Consider the following 21,397-nt stretch of genomic DNA (forward strand, 5'->3'; position numbering starts at 1 on the left):
CCAGAGATATAGTCAGAGGAGAGAACATCAACTCACCTGGCCTAGGCACTCTGTGCCCTCACCACCTGATCTCAAGAAGATAGGTATTTCTGATAGAGAGGGGCTGCTGGCTCAGACCAGGGAGGACATGCATAAACGCCAGTCTGCCCCTCCAAGGCCTCTGGTCAAGGAGGTGAAGCAGAAAGCCATAAGTGCAGAGAGGACTGAGGCTCTCTGGCCAACCCCTGCCTCCCATCCAGCCCTTATTTCTTACACTCATGCTCTACCCCGATTCTCCCCCCTACTGTGCAGAGAATGCAGAGGTGGAGGAATGATGGCCAGGGTTGCAAGATCCTGGGAATCTAGCTCCAACCAGTCAGACCTGGCAAGGTACTTAACCTGGTGCCAGGGCCAGTGATCTAGCCTTAAGTGATCTTTCCTGGGACTGCTGCCACCTTTATGTCATCAGGGTAGAAAGTCAAGAGCATTATTTCTCATCTCAAAAACTCTAGTGATTCCTTTCTGTCTCCCAAGCTAAATCCATCCCGCTAGCCAGGGCATTGAGCTTCCAGGCCACCTTTGTCTCATCTACTACCTCATTCCTGGGCACTTCACACTGCGAGTACCTGGGCATCCCTTCAGGTCTTTGTACTCAAAGCCTTTTACCCACACCATTGATTGGCCCATCCAAATCCTTCCTCCCACGTGTGTGTGTGTGTGTGTGTGTGTGTGTGTGTGTGTGTGTGTTCTAGGGCTTGAGATCAGGGCCTGGGTACTGTCTCTGAGCTTTTGTGCTCACTGCATTCTACCACTTTAAAGCACAGCTCCATTTCTGGCTTTTTGGTAGTTAATTGGAGATAAGAGTGTCACTGACTTTTCCTCCCTGGGTTGGCTTTGAACCATGATCCTCAGATCTGAGTAGCTGGGATTACAGGTGTGAGACACTAGTGCCCACCTTCTACCCACTTTGTTCAGGCTGTTAGATGCTAACTCATGCCACTACCTTCAGAAACTCTTCCCTGATATCTCAATAAGTGATATTTCTGTCCTAAACTATCCTAGCTGACTTATATCGTCACCATGCTTCCTCAAGGCTCTGCCTGAGTCTTCTTCCTTTCAGCATCACTGTAGTGTTACTGAATGAACAAATGGCAAAACCAGGAAAGGCTCATTGTCCCTATAGGAAAAATAGAGTGAGATTTTTAGGGCTGTTGCTGATCTTAGAAGAATTGGTCTGCACTGAGTAAGCTTCCCCAGATGGACGCACTGCCATAATTCCTCTTCTGTAGTCACTAAGAGCTGACAACAGCAGAGGGGTGTCAGGAAAAAGTGGTTCAAGTTCTCTGGAGACAGTGGTGGTCTCCTCCATGGTCCTTCCCATGATCCTTTTTGTCCCTCTGAGGATCTGGTCAGCTAGAGGATTCTCACTATGGGCTTTTCAGACCTCAGTGCTTCTAGTTTATGAGATGCATCCAAGTGTTGATTTCTGTTGTGTTGAGGCAGTCAAGAAAAGTTACTGACCGAACTCACACCACAAATCATTGGTTCTTAATCATGGCTGTACATTAGTGAGAGCTGGTGAACTGAAAAAAATTCCATTGTGAAGAGCCTTTCTCAGTCTATCTGAGTGAGAACCTCTCACCCTGAGTCCAGGTATCAAGTTTTCTCAAAGCTCTTAGGCTTGTTAGCATCAAAGTTGCGATCCACTGTGGTACAACAGAACAGAACAAAGCATTGGATGTAGGTCCCATGTCCCATGAGCTTTGCCATAGCCTCATGTGCCTTCACCTGTTGTACTAATTGTTTGCTTTTTAGTTTCAGGCAACTGATTTCAAAACAAGAAGTTGAAGGCTTTTTTTTTTTAAGTTTTAATTTTCGTCCTGGTACTAAGGCTTGAATTCAAGACCTCACACTCTTGCTTGGCTTTTTTGCTCTAGAGTGACATTCTGCCACTTGAACTACACCTCTACTTCCAGCTTTTTGCTAGTTAATTGCAGATAAAAATCTTACAGACTTTTCTGCCCAGACTGGCTTTGAACAGTGATCCTTTGTTCTCACCTTCCCAAGTAGTTATGACAGCGAGTGTGAGCCACTAGCACCCAGCCTGTCTCTTTTCTGTATCCCTCACATTATCTAACACAGAGCTGTCAACTCTTGTGCTCACTAAATATTTGCTTAGTAAATTGAAAAACCAGTGGGTTTAGAAGGAACTCAAGACAAGTTCTATTAGAGTTCATGTTTTTATAGATGATTCCTTTAATATCAAAGACCTTAAATCAAGAGGAAAATCTTACCTTTGGTTCAGTTGGAGAATTATAGACACCATGGTTTGTCGAAAAGAATTCACAATTCAGATGGCCCACAAGAAGTCTATGACCCTCCCTTCAGCCTTCTGTGGTTTATGGGTGTCTCTTCTGAACACGTATACACAGTTTTATTTGAACTTGGTTATAAGTATTCTTAATTGTTGTATGTGTTCTCACTGTCCAATGAGACTGTAAGTCATTGAGGAATAGAAACACACCTTCTAGGTTTTACATTACCTTCCAAGAGCGTAGAATGTTCTATCCCCATGAGCACACAGAAGTATTTCTGACTGGATGCTTGCCACTGCTGGTTTTCTCTTGTGAAGGCAGAGCCTCAGTTTCTTGTTCAAGAGCTCTGGGAGACATGGAGGTGGAGTGGAGAATGGATTGGAACTTGTAACCAGGGATGAGGACTGGGATATGGCAAGCTTCACTTGTTCAGCAACCCAACTCTACCAGTTCCCCACTGGTTGCTGGGCCCCTCGTCAGAAAACAAAGCAGACACAGTCTTTGGCTCTCCAGACTTCATGCTTTCATGGAAACATAATCTGTTCATTACAAACAAGTTCCCAAACACGATCTGTTGCCTCTGCTCAATTCTTGGTGCTACTTGCAAATGATTTAGGCATTCAGTGGGCTTCTTAGAGAGGCCAAAGCATATCTTTCTCTTCCATTTGATTGTGAATACCCAGTGTGCATTTTTATTTGCCTTTGGACCTCAGAGCCTGGCACAGCACTGGGAACTGTCTAGAGATTAATAAATGCATTTGCATTTTTTGTTTGACTTGCTTAGGCCTGAAGGCTGTCACTTTTCTTGGAGCACTGCTACATTGGCACTCAGTAGTTGTTAAAAAAAATTTTAATAGGGCTGGGGATATGGCCTAGTGGCAAGAGTGCCTGCCTCATATACATGAGGCCCTGGGTTCGATTCCCCAGTACCACATATACAGAAAATGGCCAGAAGTGGCGCTGTGGCTCAAGTGGCAGAGTGCTAGCCTTGAGCAAAAAGAAGCCAGGGACAGTGCTCAGGCCCTGAGTCCAAGCCCAAGACTGGCCAAAAAAAAAAAATTTTTTTTTAATAGGCGCAGCTGACATTGTCCTAGGTGTGCCATTCCCTGATTTCTAGCTCAAGTAAACCACATGAGTACAACAAACGAAAGCAGAGACAAATAGAGATATATAAACCCACGCTGGGTTTAGTTCTAGCTCCTAGAAATGAGTTCATTCCTCCCAGGTACCTTTTTCCTTGTCTTAAATTCATATCACTGAGAGGCAAGTTTCAACTTTTCTGTGGTTGGGATTTACTTCTTGAAATAGAGCATGTCTTTTCTCAAGTGGATCCTTGTTGCCATAGGCCTGAGGGATTGGGATTACCCTGGCTATACTTTATGGTGCTTTGTTTTTGTGTTGTAGCTAAATGTGGTCAACAGCGTCAGCAGTTCTGAGGACATCAAGCCCTTACCCGGGCTTCCCGGGCTTGGAAACATGAATTACCCATCTACCAGCCCTGGATCTCTGGTGAAACACATCTGCGCCATCTGTGGAGACAGATCCTCAGGTACAGGTCCCAGGGTTAGGATTTACTCACTGCCCAGTTGGGTACTTTGTACTCAAGGACAGGAAAGTGCCTTTTTGGATTGCCCACTGTGGACTCAGGGGTAAATTTCAGTCACTGGACTGATAACCTGCCGACATACTGAACCTAAAATGTGATCTTTGGCTCCCAGGATTAGATATACTGGAGTGACATTTGATATTGCATGTATCTAGGAAAGAGAAGCTGTGGTGGTGATTAATAAAAAAAATATTTTTTTAATTTTTATTGTAAAGAAGGGGTTACAGTTACATAAATCAGGTAGTGAGTCAGGTAGTGAGAACAGTGTTACCCATTCCTTTGTTCTCTCCCAGTTTTCCCCTCCTGTCTCCCTTTTCCTTCAAGTTGTATAGTTCATTTCCAATATAGTATCTAGCGAGTATTACCTCTGAATTGGTTCACCCTTTGTCCTACTGTTTCTGTGCTTCCCCATCTTCTCCCCAAATCAGATAGACTCATATACAAGACAAAGGGTACAGAAATAAAATACAGTGACAAAAGAGAATAAACCAAAGAAAAAAAAGAACCACAAACAGTACAATAAAGAACCTTATTTCCATTTCTTGGAGTTCATTTTGATAAGCATCATTTTATATGGTCATATGCACATAGTTATTGGGTCTTTGTGATCCACTCCTAGGAATATCTGCCTTTGGCCTCACTGTGTGCATGTTTAGAGTCTATTGCTTAGTTAATCATGTCCAAGAGTAATTTTTTGTCTTTTACTATCCATTATGTTTGTAGATTTATAGGCAGATTCTAATTATTACAGATGAGAAAAACCATGCAGCCTTTTTTTTTTTTTTTTTTGGCCAAAAGGTAATGCTACTACACTGTTGGTGGGAACGTAAATGTGTTTAACCACTCTGGAAAGCATTATGGAAGTTTCTCAAAAGACTAAACATAGAGCTTCACTGTGACCCAGCAATTCCATGCCTGGTCATTTATCCAAATAACCACAAACTAGGCTGCACTAAAGGCACCAGCACAATCGTGTTCATTGCAGCTTTGTTTACCATAGCTAAGATATGGAATCAACCCAGAAGTCCCTCTGTGCATGAATAGATCAAAGAAATGGGGTATATATACATAATGGAATTCTATGCTTCCATCAGAAAGAATGACATTGCCCCATTTGTAAGGAAATGGAAACACTTGGGAAAAATTATATTAAATGAAGTAAGCCAGACCCAAAGTAACTAAAAAGATTTTTTATAATTATAAAATGTCTTGAATAAATATTTACGATATAAAACAATAAAAATTTGGGAGAGAGGCTCGGAATATGGCCTAGTGGCAAGAGTGCTCGCCTCATATACATGAAGCCCTGGGTTCGATTTCCCAGCACCACATATATAGAAAATGGCCAGAAGTGGCGCTGTGGCTCAAGTGGCAGAGTGCTAGCCTTGAGCAAAAACAAGCCAGAGACAGTGCTCAGGCTCTGAGTGCAAGGCCCAGGACTGGCAAAAAAATAAATAAATAAAAATAAATAAATAAATAAAATTTGGGAAGAATCAATAAGGTACAAAGGAAAAACAAAATTTTACCCATAGTATCCTCAAGATAAACCCTTTAATATTTTACCATATTTCCTTTGACAACATTCTAGAGTTTTATTATTCTTTTATGAGTACAAATACATTTTCATTGATTTATTTTCTTTTGTTTTCGCCCAAATAATTTCTTTCTTGACTACTTTCCCTTCCTCTCCTTTTTTTCCCTCATTCCCCCATCCTTGTCAGTTTTTTCCCTTCCTCTCCTTTTTTTCCCCTATTCCCCCCTCCTTGTCAGTTTTTAAAATATTTGAATCTCTTATTTTGATTATTTGAAGAATAAGAAATCCAGGCATGGTGATACATGCTCATGATCCTAGAACTTGGGAGGCAAAGATAGGAGGCTCATGAATTTGAATCCAGCATGGGCTATACAACAAGCTACTGGAGAGAGAAGGGTGAGGGGAAAAGAAGAAAGGAAAGGAAGAGGAGGAGGAGGGGGAGGGGGAGGGGGAGGGGGAGGGGGAGGGGGAGGGGGAGGGGGGCGGAGGAGGAGGAGGAGGAGGAGGGGGAGGGAGGAGGGAGGAGGAGGAGGAGGAGGAGGAGGAGGAGGAGGAGGAGGAGGAGGAGGAGGAGTGGCTCACACCTGTAATCCTAGCTACTCAGAAGGCTGAGATCTGAGGTTTGAGGTTTGAAGCCATCCTGGAGAGAAAAGACCCCAGGAGACTCTTATCTACAATGAATGCTTCAAAAACCAGAAGTGGAACTGTGGCACAAATGGTAGAGACCTAGCCTTGAGCACAAAGAGGCTCAGGGACAGCACCTAGGCTCTGAGTTCAAGCCCCACAACCACCACCACAAATAACAACAAAAACTGGTACAGAATGTTCTTCCATTGGAAGTTCCAGATACCTGGGACTTATTGTCATGGCCAATGTTTGCTTGTTCCCACCAAGTCATGCTAAATCTTGCCAAACCTTACCATATTAGAATGTACCTAACAAAGCTTGTCCTCTGCCCTGATTATTCTAGATGACAGTCTGGCAGGGTCATTCATGTGTAGCAAAGCCACAGAATGACTATGTCATATGTTACACAAGTTTTCAGCATCAAATATTTCAGAGCTGAGAGCAGAGAGCATTAGGTTCTTTGGGCCCAAGATAAAAACCCATTTTTATCATCATGGTAAATTCAGGAAATCAGAATATCAACTCATTAGGCACAGTCTAGCTTTTCATCGGTCCAGTTGTCTCTAGCCACTATTTCATCACAGAGTGGCTTCCTCTGAAATGTAAACTCTAAGGTACAGATATTTACATTTGATATTTCTCAGAGACTTCAGTATATTTCACTATTAATCTAAATGAAACAGATTAAAAAGTCATGTCAGGTCCATGCCTAAATAGCCGCACATTTTTATTCATATTCAAAAATCAGACCTAAGTACATTTTTTCATTTTGATGAACATCATTTTATATGATCATATGCACACAACTAATGAGCCTTGGTGATCCTTTCCTAAAAATATTTTCCTTAGTTCTCACTGCATGAATGTTTAGAGTCCCGTGTAATCCTAAATTAAAGGTCTTCTTTTGTATTTTTTTTAGTTTTATAATTTCAGTTAAAAACTGAACACAGTTCAGCCTTGCATACAGTTTTGAGAAGAGTTTTGCTTAGCATACTGAGATTGATTCATTATACCTGGTGGGGGCCAGGGGTCATGGTGGCTCTCCTGTCATTAGCCATTCCTGCTTGGGGTAGTTGCAGGATATAAAAATGCCAATTATTCTAGATCCAGAAAAATTACCTTCTACCACATCTTTATATCCTATCCAATATCAAGTATCATATTATGCTATAAGGTCATGTACTAATTTAGTTCATCAACAGGAAAGCACATCTAAAAATTCTTTTTTTTAATTTTTATTTATTAATTAAATTTTGTTGACAAGGTGTTGTGCAAAAGGGGTACAGTTACATAATAGGGCAGTGTGTACATTTCTTGTGATATCTTACACCCTCATTTTTCTTTCCCTTCCCTAGATCAGGTAGGAATATATACAATACCAAGTGTACCAAAAACATATACAGTAGCCATGTGGCATATGCCAAAGGAAATTCACCTAGAACTTTAAATATAACGTCAACAATAGAGTTTGCTTATCCTTGTCATATATGATCATACATATATAGCTTTTGAGCTATTGTGATCCACTGAGAGGTCTATTTTAGACATTTTATGTTTAGTAGTTGTTTGGTTTTAGTTACATAATGTAAGTCAGGATATTGCTCATAATTTTATGGTGAAGGATAATAATTTTAAGTATGTTTCCTAAGATCTCTGCCTCAATTTTGGAGAAATGTTAGTTAAACTTAGGCATTTTCCTGTTAGGTAATATATGATAAGAAAACATCACTTTTTTATTTGTATACATGAATATATTTTTGTGTCAATATTGGGACTTGAGCTCAGGGTCTGTGTGGTGTTCTTTAGCTTTTTTTTTTTTTGCTGAAGGTTGGTGCTCTACCACTTGAGCTCCACTTCTAGATTTTTGGTGGTTAGTTGGAACTAAGAATCTCACAAACTTTACTTCCTGGGTTGGCTTCAAACTGCAATCCTCAGATCTCAGCCTCCTGAGAAGTTAGGAATACAGACATGAGCCACCGATGCCTGGTTACACTTAGGTCTTGAACTGAGGTAGAACATTTGCTTAGGCCAAGTCTGGGGGTAGTCTTGATAAAATGAATGTAAATCAAATCTTAGGTTAGGAATTCTATGATGATGTCATGTGGAGTTGGAGGAAGACCCAAGGAGAGATGTATTTAGTGTCTCAGTTTGGTCCCTGTCATCCTTCCTTTCCTTCTCCTGCTAATTATTATTTTCAGTCTGTACCAGGGCCCAGGGCATATACCTATTTCCTGGGGGAGATAGTCAAAGAGTTGTTTTGAATGACAGATCCAGAGAAACAGAACCACTTATGGAATGTTCTTTTCTTTTACCCAGGAAAGCACTACGGGGTGTACAGCTGTGAGGGCTGCAAAGGGTTCTTCAAGAGGACCATAAGGAAAGATCTGATCTACACTTGTCGGGATAATAAGGATTGTCTCATTGACAAGCGCCAGCGCAACCGCTGCCAGTACTGTCGCTATCAGAAGTGCCTTGTCATGGGCATGAAGAGGGAAGGTGAGGCAAGGCCCCCACAAGTGTCCCCCTGGGTTCAAGGAGAGCCGCTTACCTTGCAGAGGAAAGAGCCTTGCTGCATTGGACTACAGGGGAGGGAACGGCCTGATGGGAGGTTAGGATGGCTTGGGTACCATGGTTTCTCAAGGAAAGCTCTATCTCTGGCATCATGGGCATCACTGCCTCCAGACAGTGGCCCCACAATGGGCCCTCTCCTTTTTTGTTGTTTGTTTGTTTGTTTTTTGTCCAATCACAAGATAGCAAGTCTCAGAGTTGAGGTTTCAGAGTCCCTGCTCTGCCAGACTGGCCTTTTCCCCTCTAAATTTTGGTCTCCTTCTGTGGTTCTCTCCATGATGCTTAAGGATTATTGGCATTTCCAGGTCTGACAACTTAGTCTTCTTATTCACAGACATCATCCTTGTGCGTTTCAGTGGTTACAGCTCTTAATTTACAGTGTAGCTAAGTGAGTGTGTTGTAGCATCTGAGAAAAACAAATCTGAAAGTGCTTTTATTTAAAGATGGAAAAGCCATTCCCTTAAGTAACACAAATCAACTGAAAACAGGCAGTAAATTAACTAGAAGACTTGAGCAGGTATGCGTTGTTAGTGGTGAATCTTCATAGACGAAGGAAGTAGTGAAGGAAGTCCTGTCCCTGAAAACAGAAAGGAGGGGTTGAGTCAGCCCTGAGGCTCCTCAAGCTTTCCCACATTCTTTCTGGGAGAAAGGGGAGTTCAAGGTGAGAACCCACCATGGGAAAGGTCATTGAGCCCCTGCTATGGGGGAATGTTACCCACAAAGAAGCATGGTGACGAAAGGATGGTCCACACAAAGCATGACAACTAGACATGGGGAGTGGGGCAAGAGGACGAAGGGAGGGATGAGGAGAAGCAAGTGATGGTGAAAGAGGAAAAGATGGCGATGAGGAAGAAGAGGTGGAGGAGGAAGGAAAGGAGAGGAAAAGAGGAGGGCAGGTTGGAGCTTCCAAAAAGGACTAATGCAGTGCTTGTTGAGTACCATGTACTTGTGTCATATTTATCATAGCAGGGGCTGATGATCTTGCATGTTAGAATTTAGACTATGAAAGATCGTAATTATGCTGGGGACACTTCTTTCTGTCTGGATAGAATTAATACCTCTCAGAGCCTTCCCCATCATGATTACCACCATACATCCCCTGTCAGCAAGCACATAATGGATGCAGGGCTATATTATCCCTCCCAGAGCCAGTCAGGAGCTGGTGGCTCATGCCTGTAATCCTAGCTACTGGGGAGCAGGGGGTAGAGGGTGACTGAGATTTAAGGATCACAATTTGAAGCCAGCACCAGCAGGAAAGTCTGTGAGACTCTTATCTCCAATTAACCAGTAAAAGAAAGCCAGACGTGATGGTGTGGCTGAAGTGGTAGGGTGCTAACCTTGAGCACAAATGCTCAGGGACAGGGTGCAGACCCTGAGTTCAAGCCCTAGTAACCAGTACCAAAAACAAGAAACAAAACAAGTTTTTATTAAACACAAAATATTGATTAAAAGGAAGGTAAATGGCCTAGTTTAGATAGCATTTCTTCTCCTTCAGCTAGTCTATTCCATCTGTAAAAACTCAAACTGAATATTCCCCAGGTCAGTTAGAGTCAGACTGAACAACAGGTCAAATGAAGGTTCTTTCATTAGAAAGAATAAAAGAAAAGAAAAGCACCAACAATTAATCACCATCAGTGGCTCACGTCTGTAATTCTAGCCACTTTGCAGGCTGAGCTTGAAAGGATTGTAGTTTAAGGCTAGCCTGGACAGAAAAGTCTGAAAGATCTCTTCTCAACCGAGATCTAGTCATGGTGGCAGGCATCTGTTATCCTATCTACTGCAAGAAGCCTAAAATAGACAGCTCATGATCCAAAGGCATGCCTCGAAAGAAGGGAGACCCCATCTCAAAATTAACCTGGTCAAAACAGTTTGGATGTGTGGCTCAGTGGTAGAGGTCTGCTGAGCAAGCATGTGGCTCTGAGTTCAAATCCCAATACTAGTAAACAAAGGTTAGCAAAACAGGAGTGTGTGAAACATCAGAGACTGGCATTTAAACCTAGTATTTGATACCTGGGGTAGGAAATTAGACCCAGATTCTGCCTCTCTATGTTTTAAAAGAATGTGGAACACACTAAAGCCAAAAGCTGTGAAAATGGGAGCAGAAAAAGGCCTTCAGAGATGCTTCTACAGGAGCTGTGTGCAGAGAACCCGTCAGTTTCATCACTCTCATTTCTGGCCTCGATGTACAGAACTAGGGATGCACTTTGGATTCCTCCTTGAGGGCAGAAATGCACATAGAATTCTCAGATGTATAACAATACAGACTGGAATGTGTTCCAGTAGAAGGAGTTGGAATTGGGGTAAGTTCTGAATTGATAAACTGGACAGCAGGACTCTTTCAGGATAGAATTGATATTTGCTCTTCTTTGATATCACACATCTACCTCCTGAATGAAGAAACAGAGGTTTAGAGAGGCTGGAGGTCTGCCAAAGTTTATATAACAAATGTATGATAGCACTAGTACAGGAATGCAACCCACTGCTCATTGTAGTACTGTTTCAGGAGAAGAGAATGAGTTGTCTTGGAGACCATTTGTATGCAGCACTGGCATCCTTATGAGCCTTGGATGGTTCTTTATGATTACAATTGTTATTGTTATTATTGTAAGGGTGATATACAGAGAGTTTACAGTTATGTAAGTCAGGTAATGAGGACATTTCTTTTTGAACCGTTGTCACCTCTTCCCTCATTTTCTCCCAGTTTTTTTTCCCTCCTGACCCTTCCACCACAAGTTGCATAGTTCATTTTCAACATAGTGTCTAGTGAGTATCACTGCTGCATTAGTTCACCCTTTGTTCCACCATTTCTGTGCTCCCCCTTAGCCTCCCCAAATCAGATAAACTTACATACAAGACAAAAGGTACAGAAGTAAAAAACAGTGACAAGGGAGAAAAAAAACAAAAATCAAAATAACAAAAATATTTGTTTCCATTTCTTGAAGTTCATTTTGATAAACATCATTTCATATTATCATATGCACATAGCTGTTGAGCCTTTGTGGTATTCTCCTAAGAATATCCTCCTTTGGTCTCACTGTGTGAGCATTTAGAGCTATGTTTAATTGATCATGTCCAAGCATAATTTTTTGTCTTCAACTACCTGGATGGTCTTTGTTAATACAACTAGAACCCTGGAGGGAGCACTGGCTATTTAGAGGTAGACTGGGGAGACAGCCAGCCTGGCTCCATGTATCCACCTCACCATATTTCAGCTCTTGGCCTACAATGGCTACTTAGATTCTTTATGCACAGTGCCCCAGAAGGGACTATGAAATGTGATAAGGAATGTGCTATGAAATATAATAATTTTTATAGAGTGTTGAGCATAACTTCTGATAAAGAAAGAGCTTTATAGATGTAGTCACATACAAACATCTGTTACATGATCAGGTGCTATTTTAGATCATTAGTGCGCTGCTATAACTAAATGTATATTATAGCCATATCACAGAAAGTCACATAGAGGACTGTCTGTAACAGATATGAGTCTCTTCATTCATGACAGTAAGCTCAATAGTAAAAAGGAAAAGTGAGTAGCCCATGTCCACTCTGCTAATGGTAAAATAAAAATTAGAATCTAATTTCTTGAAGGTTGAAGGTTGTTTCCCTCAAGTGTAACAAGTCTATAGAAATTGAGAATGACCACAGGAACTTAGTTTAGTTTGCTTCGCCTGTTTTGTTTTTTTTCCCAAGCGAGACAAATAGAACCCAATTAATTTATCTTTAAAATTAGAAATTTATTCTTTTGTTTCACTCTTGGGACTTGAATTCAGGACCTGGCCACTGTCCCTGAGCTTTTGTGCTCAAGGTTGCCACTTACCACTTGACACAGCTCCACTTCTGGATATTTTTAAAATTTTTGTGGTTAATCGGAGATAAGAGTCTCAAACTTTCCTGCCTGGGCTGGCTTTGAATCATGATCCTCTGATCTCTGACTCCTGAGTAGCCAGGATTACAAGCTACCAGCACCCCAGTGTAGAGCAACATTTTGAAAAAGGTTTCTTTGCACATACACCCCCCCCCCAAGTACATGCCCTTTGATCTTTTTTCTCTTCTCTGTTTTATCTCGTATCCTCTTTTTCTTACTCTCTTATTTTCTTACTGCTTTCCTTTCTGCTTTCCTATCGTCCTTTGGGTCCCTCCAGCCTCAGAATGCCATTGTGTGGAGGCTCTGAAGGATGGTGGTGGTGGTGTTTAGTCTGACCTTTCTCTGCCCTTGAAAGGTCAGTATTGTCACTTGCATGATTGCAATTCCAGTCCACTGTGAAGCCCTGCAGCTTCATTCTCCTCCCTCCCTCTGCCCTCGATAGTGATAGGAGCTTTTCATGAGTGGACCACAGGTAGGAAGGGAGAGAAGTTGCTAGTGAAGGAGCTGTCACTGACTTAGTGAGCTGCTTGCAGTGGAATTTGCTCCACTCTTGGGGCATAAAAACTATGCTCTAATGTTGAAGTCTATTTACTGATGCTGTACCTAAGCTGGAAATCACAGCTTCTAAGGGAATACAAATGAGTCCAGCAGTAAGAAGGTAATCTTGGGGACTGGGTCCTGCCTTTCATTGTAATATACAGACCCAAGTATTCTTTCAGCTAGAGTGAACCTCGAGGAAAACCTCAAAGTTTGGGGGAGGCTGATGTCATTCCAGCCTACACCTTTGCCTGTGTGCCCTCCCCCACTCTTAAAGTCAGTGGCTGATTCTGAAATGTCATCTAGGTGACATCTCTCCACCCCGTCACTTACTAAATTCCCACAGCCAGCTCCCTGAAGATGTTTCCTGACAAGTTGGATCAGGCGATGCTGTGATGATCTGGGACAGGAGGGGCAGACCTAATGGGACGTGAATACCAAGGATGATACATAGAATCTGACAGAAGAAGCTTTTATAGCAACATGCTTGCTCCTAAACTATTGTGTGCTCACAGCTGATCTGAGGTTCCGCAAAGAGGAAGGATAAGGAAGAATGTAGGAAAAGCAGGAGATTTGATTCTTCCAAAGAGAGTTTAGAATCAGAGTTTATGAAACCTTAAAATGCAAATTTAGCATGGTCACCATGATGCACTGGCAAGGATATGAATTAAAGAGCCATGTTGTTGTGGGGAGGCATAAGCATATAGCTTTCCTTGTTTCATTTCTCACCATCATAGTATTCCACATTCCGTACTATGATTATTCCCATTTTTCACATGTGGAAATTGAGGCTTAGGTAGGGTCACTAAATTTCTCACACATATGTCCTGGGCATTATGGTAATGTCTATTTTTCCCACTGTTTGTCAGCGGTGCAAGAAGAAAGACAGAGGAGCCGGGAGCGAGCTGAGAGTGAAGCAGAATGTACCAGTGGTGGCCATGAAGACATGCCTGTGGAGAGGATTCTAGAAGCTGAACTTGCAGTGGAACCAAAGACAGAATCCTATGGTGACATGAACATGGAGAACTCAGTATGTGATCTTCTATCTCCATCCATCTTCCATTTCTTGTTTGGGGCTGGAGATGGGGGGTGGGGAGAGTGTTCTTAGAGTCCTAGAATCTGTCTCTCACCATCATTTGTTCTATTTTATTCAGACAAACGACCCTGTTACCAACATATGCCATGCTGCTGATAAGCAACTTTTCACCCTTGTTGAATGGGCCAAGCGCATTCCTCACTTTTCTGACCTCACCTTGGAGGACCAGGTTATTCTGCTCCGGGCAGGTAAGCCATACCAAGGTTCCTTTGTTCTTGGGACTATCCTCTGGGCTGCCATTTTGAAATCACCCTTGCAATTCTACAATAAACTATCAAATGAAGCTGCAACCCACTCAGGCTTGTAGTGTGTTAACAATGATCACTCTCTTTGGAGAGAGGTATTCTTTTTTATTTTGTTTGTACTTTCTTAAGTTTGGATGGTCCTCCCCCCCCAAAAAAAAATCTTTCTTTGCCATATAAACCATTATTTTGTTCATGGAGGAATGGGATTCTTCCCATGCAAACTTTATAATTTGCATTGAATTTTCAAAGGCTTTTAAATATTTTTCATTGAAGATAATTTGAATCAGGGTCTTGTTGTCATAATAAATTTGGCAAATGGAGAGAGTTCCATCTCACAGGTAAGATAAGGAAGTCAGAGGCTTGCTCAGATTTACCCTATAGGGATTTCGAGATCTCTTCTATTTTAAGATTGTATGTGCTACATTCTCTCTTGCCTCCTATTTTTGGGTGACTCTGCAGTCTGTTGACATCTGCTATATCTCTTCTCCATCACAGAGCCATTGGGAAAATTTTTACGAATATTGGCTGAGTGTTGGGAACCAGTTCACTCACTCATTCCCATTAGCTAATGGGTCAACTGCATATCGACTGAAAGCTGTTTACCATGCTGGGCCTTACTAGATAAAACCAAAGAAAGAGAACTAGGTTATCAGGTCCTGGGGATAGAACTTCAAGGAGTGCTTACTTTATCCACCTGGGCAGCTAACATAGTAACTATTAGCTGGCAAAGATTCAATCTCTGTTGACTGGTGGGAAAACAAAGTCCTTGTCCTCGAGCTGTCATTCCGGTCTACATCAGACCCCTGGGGGATGGATAGAACCACAAAGTCAGGCTTCTTCTTTGTTTCCGTGTTTTCTTGAGCTAAGGTCTCAACCACCTTAGATTTCCAATTCTGCTTTATTCCATGAGATAACAAACATACATTGGATGGAGATTAATGAAACGTGAATGAGGTGAGTGGTTTCCCCCAAGGCCTGCTCTCTCTGCTCACAGGATGGAATGAACTGCTGATTGCCTCCTTCTCCCACCGCTCGGTCTCCGTGCAGGATGGCATCCTGCTGGCCACGGGTCTCCATGTCCATCGAAGCAGTGCTCACAGTGCTGGAGTGGGCTCTATCTTTGACAGGTGTCTCCCTTATGCTTTCAGTGTGTGTGTGTGTGTGTGTGTGTGTGTGTGTGTGTGTGTGTGTGTGTGTGTGTGTGTATTCATGTATTCATGTGTGGGCATGTACCTGTGAGTAGGACTGGAATGGAGGACAGGCAGCCTCAACAGGTGCATATGTCTATGTACAGACCCTTAAGCACATGAAACATACACTTGAGGAAGAAGAGAGGGATTAAAAGAAAGAATGAGATTACTGTATAATGGATACAGTCAGAGGCTAGTATTGGCAATGGGAAAATGGAAAAGCCTGTTTACTCCTACAAATTTCCAAAGAGGAGACTGGATGACTGGCATTCTCTAGTAAGCTGGGGATGGGGGAATGAAATGCTTGTCTTGGGGGATAAGGATAGGAAAAGGGTTCCGCATGTGTCTTCAAGAGGTTGAGTAAGGTAGGCTGAGGTTTATAGTGGTGTCTGTAAAGCCCTGGGGGAGGCCTACAGCAGGACAAGACCCCTGTCAATCAAACAGGGATGCCTGGACACAGGGTCCATGCTTTCAGTGATGCCAAAGGATTAGTGGTTTGGAGGTGAGAAAATGGAAAGCTGAGAACATTTAAAACAGTTTCTCTGTCCAGTGCCCAGGCCTCAGGACCCCTTTCCTCTTCCATCATCAGTGGTCTTTTGGGGGTCACATTCATGACCATGTAAAGGGTGTCTACTTCCCTGTTTTTTCTCACACCAATTGCCAACATCGTCTATTGAACCTGCCCTTTCGCTGAACATTGCTCCACTGTGGTTCTACTAGACTTTCAGTGTGCTAGCCTTACATTGTCCACTGCATTTCTCATTTCCATGTCTTCCAAGATTACATTTTGTCTCCTGCTTTCAGTGCATGGCTTCCTCCTTACTGTGCCCTTGAACTTGACTCATGGCAGTTCTTTCACTGGCTTTGCTCTGGTCTCTGTACCTGTTTCTTTAGTCAAACTGCAAGCTCCTCGAGGTGGAGGGCTGCATCTTATTCCTGTGTGCACCCCTTACACTGGAAGCACCATCTGGAAAGTGGGGTGGTCCCATAACAAGTGTCGGGGAGAATTCATTTTATGGTCCATTTCCTGGAATGTACTCTTCTCTCACTACCGGTTCTTGTTTCTTGCAAACAGAGTTCTAACTGAACTGGTTTCCAAAATGAAAGACATGCAGATGGATAAGTCGGAGCTGGGCTGCCTGCGAGCCATCGTGCTGTTTAACCCAGGTGATTTTGTTTAATCCCAGTGGCAGTTTATCTCTCCTCCAAAATTGGCCTCCAGGGTTCTGACTTTCTTTTTGGCTATTTTGCTTGGCTGATGGATATAGAGAGAGCAAGAAAGATCAGAAATCCAGAAGAGACAGCTCCTTATTTTTGGTGTCGCTGGGGTTTGAAATCAGAGCCTCACATTTGCGAGGCAAATGCTCTACCACTGGAGCCACACTACCAGCCCCAAGTGTTAACATGTAGTGGCCTTTACTCCAGAAATGGTCTTGAAATGTGTCGGAGCTGAGCATGAAGTATGAATGGCTGGAGGAAGCTGGGGAAGAAGAGAAACGATAGCACCATGGTAGTGAAGGAGGTGGTAAGAAGTGGTCAGATGCTGGGTATATTTCTAGGCAAAGCCACAGGGATCTGCTAATGGATCTGTTAATGGATGTAGGCTGTGAAAGAAAGGCAGGGGTCAAACATAACTCAGTATTGTTTCATTTTCCTGAACCACTGGGCAAATGGAGTTCTCATTTACTGAGATTGGGAAAACTCCAGGGAGAGCAAGTTCTGACAGTGGGTGAGTGAATCATGATACTGTGTTTGGACGAAACTCAGAGATGGTAGATACACAGCCAGTAGATACATAACAAGCAGTGGGGACTTCACAGGAGAAACCAGGACTGGAGATGTGAGAGCTGTAGCCTCTGCCTGGCATAGAAGTTCATAAGCCAGGGGTAGGGTTACCTGAGGGGAAAGTAGGAATGGCAGAGAAGAGGGCAGGGACTGAACCCAGACCATGCTCACTCTTGAAGTCAGAGAGACAAGTAAAAGTTGCAAAGGAGCTTGAGAGGGGGGATGGTCTTCAGTAGACAGGGGAGAGCAGAGAGGGACATCTTAGAGGCTCAGGGGAAAATGGATTTCAAGAAGGGAAAGCGATCAGCTTCAGATGCTATGATCAGAAAGATGAGTCTTCAGAATGAGAGAGTCAGGTGTACCCATACTGCATCTTGGGAAGGAAGTTGTTAAGTCCTTGATGCAGGGCATGTGTGGATTTAGTTTTCATGCCCATCTCATCACACAGGAGGCACTGAGGAAATGTGTGAAATTAATACTTCTAGAACAGCCCCAATAAAATAAAACTCTCCTATTTGGAGACAGTGGCAGGTACACTTGCCTATTAACAATAAAAAAGCATTACTCCAAAAGTTGACTTGGGTAAAGGGTAGCCAGCAGGTAAAGGGCAGGACACACATGGCCAGCTTTATTTCACAATTGTCCCCAGTCAGATCTCTCCTAACTCTATGTTGGGGACATTCATGGAGGAGGACCCACTGATGTGCCAACCAGAGACTAAATCTTTTTCAGATGCCAAGGGTCTATCCAACCCTTCGGAAGTGGAGACACTGCGGGAGAAGGTTTATGCCACCCTGGAGGCCTACACCAAGCAGAAGTATCCAGAACAACCAGGCAGGTGAGAGAGTTCTGTGGGGATGGTAGTAACAGTTATAACGACTCATCCCTATTACTGAGCCTACCTTGCAACAGGCACTGTTTAGATGTTTCTAGATGTTGCTTAGATCTTTATAAACAAGCCAGTAAGCCAGGCACTGGTGGCTCATGTCTAAAATCCTAACCAACTCAGGAGGCTGAGATCTGAGGATCGAGGTTCCAAGCCAGCCTAGGCAGAAAAGTGTGTGAGACTTTTATCTCCAAGAAGCCAGAAGTAGAGGTGGGGCTCAAGTGGTAAAGCACCAGCATTGAGCAAAGAAGTCAAGCCCCAGAGTATAAGGCCCTGAGTTCAAGCCCCACTACTGGTAAGCACATATCACACACCACACCTCCCCACACCCCCACTCCCCCAACACACACACACTATCAATAGTACTAGCTCCATGAGGTGGCTGGAGATCTTTTCAGTACTCCAGCATAAGCAGTGGCCAACAAAGAGTCCAATAACCCCTGAATCTGTGGGCTTACATTCCAGGATCCTCCCGAATCTGCAGGCTCATTTTCAGTTAGTTGTTTCTGTTACCAGCAGTCAAACACAGTCTGAAAACATTAAATAGAAAGTTCCAGAAATAAATAATTCATCAGTCTTAAATGACTTTGAATTACACTAATTGTTGCAATTAAAAAATGCTTATTGCTGCTATTAATCTCTCACTATGTCTAATTCATAAATTAAACTTAACCATATATATATATGAAAACGTACATATGAGTTTTTCAGGAGGGGTACAGTCATCTTGGAATGTATTTTCCAGTGGGGAGGGGTGTCTATAGTATACAATTCTAAATATTAGGCAAACCAATGGTCAATGTGGGAGTCATTTGCCATTCTAACAAGCAACAGAGGCTCAGCGAGAGCAGTGTCCTATGTAAGAAGGTAGACCCGGTCTGTGGTGGCGATGAAATGTAGACCCGTCCAGGTATTATTTCAAAGAGCAGTGGGATATGACCTCATTGCTGTCATGGTGTGTCTCATGGAAATCCCATGTAGTAGGACAGGCTTAGGAGACAGGAGACCCCTAGGGGTCTGTCTCTCTGGCCTAACTAAGCCATTTAGCAATCTAGCTATTCCTGAGTCATTTATATAAATCTTAAGTTTCTTTCTCTTAGTTTTTAAAAATCTTTAAGTAGTTGTGCAAAATAGTTGTCATTTAATGAAGTGGCCTATGAATACAGTGCATCTTGATCAATGTCACCCCTTTCAGCATTGTCACCCATCCCTCCCAACCCACCCCTCCACTCACTTTTCTTGATTTTGTAGGGCATACATTGAATTTTTTATAGCATTTTCCCGTCTTCTCCTCTTCATTAACCTACCACTTTCCCCTTGACTCCCATCCCACCCTCTTCAAGTATCCACTTCCTGGCATTTATTTTCCTCCAAGTTGCACTAAACAAAAGAGCTTTCCCTCTTTTCAGACCCTAGCTAAAATGAGGTGATCTTCAATCCCGGAAAACTAGAAGTGAAACTGAAAAGACCATTTGTGTTTTGTTATTTAAGATTAATTTTTCAGCACATTGCTGACCCCATTCTCAGTGGTGATTTTTACTCCTCTGTGATGTCTAAATTCCATTTAGCTATTAGTCTTGGATCACAAATCAATGTATTGGAAAGAAGTTGGGCTGTGTTGGAGCCTGTAAGGAGGTCTGAGTTGAGTGGGTTTCAGTTCATTGAATGAGTAAGCAGGTTACTGCATTAGAGGCTAAGCTATAATAATAGACCTACCCAAAGTCAGTAATTTAACACAATTGGAGGTTTTCTTTCTTGTTCACTAATTTGGGTGGGCAGTCATTTTCAAGGACACTGCTCCCTTCCACATGGTCAGTCAGAGATGTGGGCTCCTTCCTTCTTGTGGTTCTGTCAAGACCCAGAGCTACATTCTGGTTTGCATCCAGGTGATGGAGGGGGAATAGGTGGAGCAACAGACAGGAGGCTATGGGAGGGAGACATTGGACATAAAAGCCTTCATCTGCTCACTCACTCCCGTTGGCTGAAGCTAGTCACATGGCCCAGCCAGCTGCAGGCATTGTGCCTCTTGAGGTCAAGGAGAAGGAGCCATCTGGTCTCAGTGGCTACCTGCCAGTCTCTCCTTCACCTGTACCAGGAGGAGTCAAGGACTATGGACAGCAGTACGCAGCACCTGAAAGTCCTGGTTTGGGTATTTTCTTTGGAATCTTCTGGCTTTAAAACAGCATCAGATGTGTTTCTAGTGCATGTATTGTGAGCACAGCATAGTATCCTTTGTCTGGATTTGTGGCTCTAGGTCCTAGCTATTAATCTCTTTAAATAAAAACTCAAACAGTGTGCTTACTGATGGATGTGGCTCAGTGGTAAAGAACTTGCCCAGTGTGTATGTGGTCCAAGGTTTGATCCTCAGAAAGTTAAAACAAAAACTAAAGCAACAGCCTACCCCCCACCCCCCATTTTCTTTGGTAGAAAAAAAAAAGAATCATTTTTTAAAATCAATTATTTTGGTATATTTTGTTCCCGTTTGCTATGTGTCTATATATATGCGTATATATGCATATATATTTGTATGTGTATATGTATATATAGTGTATATATTGTATGTATATATACATAAAATATGTATTCACATATATGAAATTATATAACTTGGTGTGGTTTCCTCCTTTAGACCTTCAGATAATTTTATTCATGACACATGATCATTTTCCATAGTTTTGTAAAGCTTTGCAATGTATATATTTGGTTATTGCCCTGTGATTGGCCTCTAGGCTGTTTTGTTTCAACCTAGCACTTTAAAAACCTTTGGGATTTGAGTCTTCCTGAGGAAGACTGCCAGAGCCTGGGCTGCCTCTCCACAGTGGGTAGAGATGCCAGCCCTGTGGCCAAAGTTCAGGGAGGTGGCAGAGGCTGTGTCCTACAGGCATTTCTTATTAACAGAAGGGAATAAGCATTTTTCTTTAGTTTGGTTTTTGCTGGGTCACGCTGGGGATTTAACCCAAGTGCTTTGCTACAGCTACACCCCAGCCCCTGTCCCTCATCTCCAGGCTTGTCTAGCATAGCATGAACAGTGGGTGATTCCCGGGTCTCAAGTTGAGGGGAGGCTCAGAGGTACATCAGGGCATCACTTGGCTCAACCAGGCAGCTCAATGTGCAGAAGGCTGCTCACCTCTGGCTTACAGAAGCTGGTTAGAGTGAATCCT

At 42.8% G+C, this 21,397-nt stretch overlaps 1 protein-coding gene across 3 annotated transcripts in view; it reads left to right on the plus strand.

Moving 5' to 3' along the window:
* The window catches only part of Rxrg (retinoid X receptor gamma), a 43,416-nt gene that overhangs the window by 18,497 nt on the left and 3,522 nt on the right, over positions 1 to 21,397 (plus strand). For 2 of the 3 annotated variants that reach the window (XM_048356753.1, XM_048356755.1), the window contains 7 exons: positions 3,699 to 3,843; positions 8,378 to 8,557; positions 13,904 to 14,064; positions 14,189 to 14,318; positions 15,370 to 15,502; positions 16,641 to 16,732; positions 18,083 to 18,188. In XM_048356753.1, coding sequence (XP_048212710.1) covers positions 3,699 to 3,843; positions 8,378 to 8,557; positions 13,904 to 14,064; positions 14,189 to 14,318; positions 15,370 to 15,502; positions 16,641 to 16,732; positions 18,083 to 18,188 — 947 coding nt within the window. The remainder of the gene's footprint in view (positions 1 to 3,698; positions 3,844 to 8,377; positions 8,558 to 13,903; positions 14,065 to 14,188; positions 14,319 to 15,369; positions 15,503 to 16,640; positions 16,733 to 18,082; positions 18,189 to 21,397) is intronic. The other variant, XM_048356754.1, reaches the window with a different exon arrangement.

This window comes from Perognathus longimembris, chromosome 11 (genome assembly GCF_023159225.1).
Source record: "Perognathus longimembris pacificus isolate PPM17 chromosome 11, ASM2315922v1, whole genome shotgun sequence".
In the NCBI taxonomy this organism is placed as follows: domain Eukaryota; kingdom Metazoa; phylum Chordata; class Mammalia; order Rodentia; family Heteromyidae; genus Perognathus; species Perognathus longimembris.